This window comes from Rhincodon typus, chromosome 19 (genome assembly GCF_021869965.1).
Source record: "Rhincodon typus isolate 14 chromosome 19, sRhiTyp1.1, whole genome shotgun sequence".
Classification (NCBI taxonomy): Eukaryota; Metazoa; Chordata; class Chondrichthyes; order Orectolobiformes; family Rhincodontidae; genus Rhincodon; species Rhincodon typus.
The window spans coordinates 9,318,108-9,327,325 of NC_063350.1; the positions used below are offsets into that span (position 1 = coordinate 9,318,108).

Sequence of the window (9,218 nt, forward strand, 5' to 3'; positions counted from 1 at the left end):
TGCCTCCAAATGGTGAGAAAGCAGATTTGACACTAACTTTTGAATGGGAAACTGAATAAATACTTCAGTTAAAAATGTATATTTAGCATTAGCGTTCCACTTTTAATATCTAGCAGATGTCTCATTGAAAGGCAAAAAAAGAGGAGTCACATACAACGTTCCGTCTAAGCTGCACAGCCGTTTCCAAGTATCCATCACAGTGATCGACTTCAGAGGTACACCGTGACAATGTAAACAAAAATCAGAGGGAACATAAGGCACACCTCATCCCACACAGTACAACATCCAGTAAGTCGCTGGAGCAATGCAAACTGAAGTCATGCTAAGTGACTCTGCGAATGTGAGACACAGCTGACCCGGCGGGAAATGTTGGGGAAATTGAAGATTTTGATGGGCGATTCCCGTGTCTGAGCTGCAGACGCTACAATACGTCAGGAAGGAAGAGAGAAGAGAGGTACCTGGACTGGAGCCCTTCAATGAATTATTTCAAGTCGGGTTCATGGTCAAGGACAGAAGGGTATGACTGTCAGGGAGGCAGGAATGAGGATCCAGAATTTAGCTTTGGAGGAGCCTCAGCCATTGCCCTCATCCAATATTAATGAGATCCATGCTCCTGCCATACACCTTTGGAGTATATAAAAAAAGTAGCTACAGTACGCATGCAACTCTTGGAGGATTCACCTAGGAAATTAATAACAGGGATTAGGGAAATGGCAGATAATTTAAACCAATATTTTGCATTGGTTTCCATGGAGACAGCACTAAAAACATCCCAAAGAGAACACATAAGCAATTAGAGGAAAGGTCATGTAACAGTCTCTATTATGAGGGACAAATTATTTGATAAAACATTGGGACCAAAGACAGGCAAGTCGCCTTGACCTGATGATCTGCATTTAAGGGGTGCAAAAGAAGTAGCTGCAGAGATACTGGAGACATTGGTCAAAATATTCCACAACTCACTGGATTACAGGAGGGTCCCAACAGATGTCCCCTAATCAAGAAGGGGAGGAGACAGAAGCAGCAAACCATAGGCCAGTTGGCCTAACATCCGTCTTTGGGAATGTTAGTCTATTATTAAGGAATAAATGTCAGAACATTTAGAAAAGCTTAATGCAATCAGAATCAACATCCTGCCTCCACCACTCTCACAGGCAGCACATTCGAAATCCTAACAACTCTGAGTAAAGAGGTTTTGCCTCATCTCACTCGTAGCTCTCTTGCCGACAATCTTGAATTTGTGACCCCTAGTTACTGACGTACCAACTAGTGAAAACAGGATATCCTTCTTTACCCTGTCAAAATTGTTCATTACTTTGAACACTTCATTAAGGTCACCTCTTAACCTTCTCTGCTCAAAGGAGAATATGTCCAATTCTCAAATCTTTCCTTGTATCATTCTAGTAAATCTCATTTGCACTCTCTCCAGAGCTTTAACATCCTTCCTTAAATAAGGTGTCCAGAACTGAACACAATACTCCAACAAAGACTGAAATTGCTGGAAAAGCTCAGCAGGTCTGACAGCATCTGTGGAGAGAAATCACAGTTAAATATTCAGGTCCAGTGACCCTTCCCGAATATTCCAGATGTGGTCTGACCAATGATTTGTCGAGGTGTAGCATCACTTCCTTGCTTTTATACTCTATACCTCTATATATAAACCAAAGGATCCCATTAGCCTTCTTAACTATTTCAACTTGCCTGGCCACCTTCAGAGAATTATACATTTGAACCCCGAGGTCCCTCTGCTCCTGTTCTCCCCTCAAAGTTGTATCATTGATCCTACAGAGTCTCTCCATGTTTCTTCTACCAAAATGCATTACCTCACATTTCTCTGCATTGAAATTGATCAGCTAGGTATCTGCTCGTTTGGCCAACTTGTCAGTATCCCTCTGAAGTCACTCAGCATCATCCTCACAATTCACTAATCTCCCCTCAGCTGAGTATCATTTGCAAATTTAGAGAGATTTTTCCCTCAGCAACCATCTCAACATCATTTATATAAATCAGAAAAAGCAAGAGTCCTAACATCAATCCCCAGGGAACAACATTCTTAGCTTGTCTCCAAACTGAGAAACGCCCATCTATACCTACATTCTGTTTCTTATCTCATAGCCAACGTCTAATCCATGCTGCCAAGCATCCAATCTCAACCATTTCTAATTTGCTAACCACCCTACTAGGTGGCACCGTATCAAATGCTTTCTGAAAGTCCAAGTATACAACATCCACAGCACTACCCTCATCCAACTACCTGTGTCACCTCAAAGAACTCAATTACGTATGTCAGACATGATCTGCCCTTGACAAGGCCATGTTGACTATCTAGTATTAAATATACACTTGGAGAAAAATAGGTTATATTATCCTGTTTTATGGTCTTCATCAGTTTTCCCTCTATTAATGTCAAGCTCATAGGTCTGTAGATTCCTGGGTTAACCTTTGCCTCTTTCTTTGCAATCTTCCAGTCCTTTGGCTTGTTTATTTACTCTTGAGACATGGGCATCATTGATAGCCAGCAATTATTGCCCAATCCTAGGACAGTGGAACTTGGAAGGCAACTTACAGGTGGTGGCATTCCCATGCAGCTGCTGTTCTTGTCCTTCTAGATGGTAGTGGTTACAGGCCCCGTTGCAGGGGCCTTGGTGAGTTACTGCCCCCGTGGTACTAATCCTGTGTTCAGAGAGGCCTGGGAAATTTCTGTTAACAGCCCCGCTATTTGTTCCCTTACCTCTTCCAGCAGTCTAGGATGTATCCCATTAGAGCTGGTGAATTCTCTACCTGCAGTGCTGCTAACCTCTGCTCCTATTTCTTACGCTTCCAGTTAGTTACCCAGGAAGAGTTAGAGAGCACCAACCATTCTCTTCCCCGCCAAAACCTTCCTCCAATCCCATGTGTTCCCAGAAACCCCAAGGACCTGATAACCCCTCCCCTACCCCAAACCCCATAGGCAACCCCCTTGCACACTGGCACCACTGGGATCACTTGCTGATACCCTACTTTCCCACCAGTGGTGCCATCCGCAATCCCTTGAACATATGCTACTCAAACCTCACAATTACCTAGAGTACTTATCTTTTCACACAGCCTATCAAAGTGTCTGGCTTGGCTGCTGAGCGTGTAAATCTCAGAATAATGTCCTAGACCACTGTCAAAGGGGAGCGTGGTTTGACCTCCACTGACGATCCTGCATAATGGGCGGGGGAGAGGTGGTGGTTGTGGCGTTGGGAAGGGGTGGACTGGTGTTCATTTCAGCTGTCAAATTCAACCGTGATTACTAGGCCTCAGAACATCCAGACCGCTAGGTGCTCACCTGTGAGTTTGGTGTAAGCTGACATGTCATCGATTGCTTCAGACATTTTATAAAGCTTCCCATCCATGCCGCTTATCTTGATGTATGGATCTGCCAGCACCATCGCCTCGGTGATCCTGAGGGATAAAATATTTTCAGACATGTGTTGGCAATGGGAATCCAATAGCCCAATGGGTCCATTCACTGTCAGGGGTGGAAACAGACTGTAGCCCAGGGTTGATCACTGGTCTGTACTGAGTTTGGACAACTGGTCAGAGACAGCCACAACTGTATCTTATTGGTCTCAGTATCCATAAGATGGGATGGAAGAGGAGGATTAAAGGAAGATACAAAATCAGCCAGAGTTCGCAATCCTGACCAACACGTCAAGAGAATGCAGCTGAGATTACTACTTTTGTCATTTATATAAGTGATTTGGATGAGAATTTAGGAGTTATAGCTAGTAAGTTTGCAGATGACACCAAAATTGGTGGCATAGTGGATAGCGAAGAAGGTTATGTAAGATTACATAAAGATCTTGATCAATTGGGTCAATGGGCTGGGGATTGGCAGATGGAGTTTAATTTGGATAAATGTAAGGTATTGCATTCTGGTAACACAAACAAGGACAGGACTAATACAAATAATTGTGGGCCCTGGATAGTGTTGTAAAAGTGAGACCCCCTAACGGTTCAGGTACATAATTTTTTGAACTTTGCATCACAGGTAGACAGTCATTAAGAATGTGCCTAGCATTGTTGCCTTCGTTGCTCAGATCATTGAGTATAGGAGTTGGGATGTCACGTTGCAAAGTTTAAAAGACATTTGGATAAGTACATGAATAGGAAAGGTTTGGAAGGATATCGGCCAAGAGCAGGCAGGTGGGACCAGTTTAGTTGGTGAGGGCTGTATGAATCGAAGGGTCTGTTTCCATGCTGTATGAATCTACAACTATATGAAATGTGAAAACAGTTTGGGAGAGCACTTTGGATCCAGTGACCATAACTCTCTTAGTTTTAACATAGTTACAGAAAAAGATAGGGCAGGTCCACAGGTTAAGCTGCTGAACTGGAGCAGGGCCGTTAGGCAGTATCTAACAGAAGTCAATTGGCTCAGTCTGTCTGAAGGAAAAGGAACGACTGGGAAATGGGAGCTTTTAAAAGTATGTCCCTGTTAGGGTGAAGGGAAAAGCTGGCAGGTTTAGGGATCCCTGGCTGATGAGGAATATTGAGGCTCAGGTCAGAAAAAGGAAGAAGGTTTAAGCTGTTGGGCTCAAGTGAATCTCTAGATGACCATACAATGTGTAGCAGCACACTCAAAAAAGAAAATCAGAAGAGCAAAAGGAGGCTATGAGATGGATCTGGCAGATAAGGTTAAAGATAATCCTAAGAGGTTCTATAGCTTTATTAGGAGTAAGAGGGTGGCTAGGGAGAGAAAAGGTCCCCTTAAAAATCTATGTGGCCATCTGTGTGTGGAGCCACAGGAGATGGGGGAGATTTTAATGAATATTCTTCCTAATATTACTGTGGGAGGCTGGGGAAGAAATTGCAGAGGCCCTTGCAGAGACTTTTACTTCAGCTTTAGCCACTGGTAAAGTTCTGGAAGACTGGAAGGTGGCTAATGTTGTTCCATTGTTTAAGATAAGCCAGGGAACTACAGACCAGTGAGTCCGACATCAGTGGAAGGCAAGTTATCAGAGAGGATACTGAGGGACAGGATCAACCAACACTCGGATAGTCAAGGTCTGATTAAGGATAGTCAGCATAGATTTGTGCGCGGGAAGTCACATCTGTCAAATCTGTTAGAAGTTTTCAAAGAGGTAACCAAGAGGACAGATGAGGGTAAGGCAGTGGATGTTGTCTATATGGACTTTAGTTAGGCCTTTGATAAGGTACTGCACAGCAGGCTAGTCATGAAGATTAGGTTGCGTGGGATCCAGGGAGAGCTAGCTGATTGGATTCAAAATTGGCTCGATGGTAGGAAACAGAGGGTGATGGTTAAAGGTTGCTTCTTGGACTGAAGGCCTGTGACTAGTGGTGTGCCACAAGGGTCGGTGCTGGGACCTTTGTTATTTTTTATTGACATAAATAATCTGGATGTGAATGTATAAGGAATGATTAGTAAGTTTGCAGATGGTACAAAATTAGGAGGTATCGTTGCTGGCAAGGAAGGTTATCAAAAATTAGAGGGATTTGATCCGATGGAGAAAAAGTGGCCTGAGGATCAGCAACTGCAATTCAATACAGATAAGTGTGAGGTGTTGCACTTTGGAAAGTCAAACCAAGGTAAATGGTAAGGTCCTGAGGAGTGTTGTGGAACAAAGTGACCTAGGAGTACAAGTACATAGTTCATTGAAAGCGGCGTCACAGGTAGACAGGGTGGTGAAGAAGGCATTTAGTATGCTGACCTCCGTCAGTTGAGGCATTGAGTATAGGAATTGGGACGTTACATTACAGTTGTATACATCACTGGTGAGGCCATACTTGGAGTATTGTGTACAGTTTTGGTCACTGTGTTATAGGGAAAGACATAGTTAAACTGAAAAGTGTGCAAAGAAGATTTACAAGCATGTTGCCAGGACTAGTAGGTCTGAGTTTTAGGGAGAGGTTGGCCAGGATAGTACTTTACTCCTTGGAACGTAGGGGAATGAGAGGTGACCTTATTGAGATGTATAAAATCACGAGGGGCATAGATAGGATGAATACATATAGTCTTTTTCCCAGGGATTGGGAATTGAAAACTAGAGGACATAGGTTTAAAGTGTAAAGGGAAAGATTTAAGAAGGACCTGAGGGTAACTTCTTCATCCAGAGAGGGTGCATGTGTGGAATAGGCCGCCAGAGAAAATGGTTGAGGCAGGTACAATAGCAACGTTTAAAAACGTTTGGATAGGTACATGGATGGGAAGAGTTTAGAGGAATATGGACCAAATGTGCGCAACTGGAACTAGCGGAGAGGGCACCATGGTCAGCATGGACCAGTTTGGGCCGAAGGGTCTGCTTCCATGCTGTATTACTCTATGACTCAATGGCCCTTAGCAAGGGCAACACAGACTTGACGTAGAGGTTTCTTGGGAAGTGGTGATCAGCTGCCAACTCTCACCATCATGCATTCAGACTCGTGGTCCCAGGTGATAGAGGACTGCTGAAAGCATGGACTCATATTTTAGCACTAGTTCCTTCAGGAGAAAAGAACAACTTTAAGCCAGAATGAAAGAAAAAAAACCTAAGAGTTGTCCCAGAGAGAGACAACTACAGTGTAACTATACTCACATGCACTCAATAATGTTACAGACTCTGTGCTGATAGGCTCTGCGATGCAAGGTGTTACGTGTGTGAAACATATTGTACATGTCTCCAGCTTCCTGAAAGGGAAAACATAATAAACTCTTGTTCATCAGAGTGCATTAGCAATAAAGTCCTTGGACAGATATGCTAGAGGAGAATTTGACATTGGGTAATTCAGCTAAAATATTAGTGTGTATTTAATGATACCAGATTGAACCTTATTTACGGATGAAGACAAATACAGAGAAGGGAGCCATTTATCTATTGATTTTAGAGGGAGGCAGTTGCATAGTGGTAATGTCACTTTGTTAGTCATCTAGAACCCCGGTAAATTCTCTGGGCACTTGGGTTAAAACCCCACATAGCAGGTTGTGAAATTTGAATTTAATTTTAAAAATATGGAATTTAAAGCTAAATACTTAAAACTTTATATAAGCTTATTGAGTTCACTCATATCCCTTTGTGTAGGAATTCTGCCATTGTACCCTGGTCTGGCCTACTTATGTCTTCAGATTGACAACAATCTGATTGACTCTTAAATGACCTCTGAAATAGCCTGGCATAACACAAACATTAAGGAACAAAGAGATGGGAAACAAATGCCAGCAACACCCACATCACTTGAACGAATAAAGAAAAAAAAAACCTATCACAAATTCTACTTGTTCCAATGATGAATGGAGAGTTTTCATTTCCACTAGTCTATCTCAGAGCCCCTTCCACATGTTCAATGACAAGAACCTCAACTCTCATTGGTCTTTTACCTACCCAACATCTAGCTCCTTATCCTACTCCATTCAATCAAAACTAATCTTCTGGATTTATCTTTTTCATACCATTTAAAATGGAATACATTTCCATTAAAGAAATCTCATTTTTCCCTACACTCACCATTACACGCCAGTATTGGGTTTACATAAACAGTAACTACATTTGGTGCAAGGTGCAGAGTGAAAACAGACAAGAAACTTGCCTCTATATAGTATCTTTAAAAGAGTTAAAGCATCCAAAGGCTAAAAGTGACATCATGCAGTGATCTGGTAATATTAGGATAGGTGACTAAAAGCTTGGCTTTAAAGGTAAGAGCTTTTGAGAAGCATATTAAAAAGAGAAGAGGTGGAGAGATTTAGGGAAGAAATTTAAAAATTTCGGATCGAGGTAGCTGAAAACATGGCCATTAATGTTGTACATTAAAACAAGAGAGGACAGAATTGAACCTTAGCTACTGATTAAGACAATTACAGAAATTGGAGTCATTTAACCCACATATCACAATTTAAAGGTTGAAGAAATGGGGAGGGGTGAGCCCATGGAGAGATTTGAAAACAAGAATGAGAATTTTAAAAGGTGCAGAGCTGCATGAACACAGCAGGCCAAGCAGCATCATAGGAGCAGAAAAGCTGATGTTTCGGGCCGAGACCCTTCATCAGAAACGGGGGAGGGGAAGGGGGTTCTGAAATAAATAGGGAGAGAGTGGGAGGCAGATAGAAGATGGATAGAGGAGAAGATAGGTGGAGAGGAGACAGACAGGTCAAAGAGGCGGGGATGGAGCCAGTAAACATGAGTGTAGGTGGGGAGGTAGGGAGGAGATAGGTCAGTCCAGGGAGGACGGACAGGTCAAGGGGGCGAGATGAGGTTAGTAGGTAGGAAATGGGGGTGCAGCTTGAGGTGGGAGGAGGGGATAGGTGGGAGGAAGAACAGGTTAGGGAGGCGGGGACGAGCTGGGCTGGTTTTGGGATGCGGTAGGGGGAGGGGAGATTTTGAACATCTCAGATGTCCTCGTTTTTCAAGGACCGCAACCTCCCCCGCTCAGTGGTCGAGAATGCCCTCCACCGTGTCTCCCGCATTTCCCGCAACTCATCCCTCACACCCCATCCCCACAATAACAACCATAAAAAATTCCCCTTGTCCTCACGTACCACCCCACCAACCTCCGGATCAAACGCATCATCCTCCGACACTTCCGCCAACTGCAATCCGACCCCAAAACCAAAGATATTTTTCCCTCCCCACCCTTATCTGCTTTCCGGAGGGACAACTCTCTCCGTGACTCCCTTGTCCGCTCCACACTCCCCTCCAGCCCCACCACACCTGGCACTTTTCCCTGCAACCGCAGGAAGTGCTACACCTGCCCCGACACCTCCTCCCTCACCCCCATCCCAGGCCCCAAGAAGACTTTCCACATCAAGCAGATGTTCACCTGCACATCTGCTAATGTGGTATACTGCATCCGCTGTACCCGGTGTGGCCTCCTCTACATTGGGGAAACCAAGCGGAGGCTTGGGGACCGCTTTGCAGAACACCTACACTTGGTTCGCATTAACCACTGCACCTCCCAGTCGCGAACCATTTCAACTCCCCCTCCCATTCCTCAGACAACATGTCCATCCTGGGCCTCCTGCAGTGCCACAACGATGCCACCCGAAGGTTGCAGGAACAGCAACTCATATTCCGCTTGGGAACCCTGCAGCCCAATGGTATCAATGTGGATTTCACAAGCTTCCAAATCTCCCCTCCCCCTACCGCATCCCAAAACCAGCCCAGCTTGTCCCTGCCTCCCTAACTTGTCCTTCCTCCCACCTATCCCCTCCTCCCACCTCAAGCCCCACCCCCATTTCCTACCTACTAACCTCATCCCGC

General features: G+C 44.3%; 1 protein-coding gene across 1 annotated transcript in view; it reads right to left on the reverse strand.

Moving 5' to 3' along the window:
- LOC109917871 (deoxynucleoside triphosphate triphosphohydrolase SAMHD1-like) overlaps positions 1 to 9,218 on the reverse strand; it is a 152,356-nt gene that overhangs the window by 22,964 nt on the left and 120,174 nt on the right. The window contains exons 5-6 of the mRNA XM_048608356.1: positions 6,564 to 6,655; positions 3,314 to 3,429 (exon numbers count right to left, since the gene is read on the reverse strand). Of these exons, the coding sequence (XP_048464313.1) occupies positions 3,314 to 3,429; positions 6,564 to 6,655 (208 nt within the window). The remainder of the gene's footprint in view (positions 1 to 3,313; positions 3,430 to 6,563; positions 6,656 to 9,218) is intronic.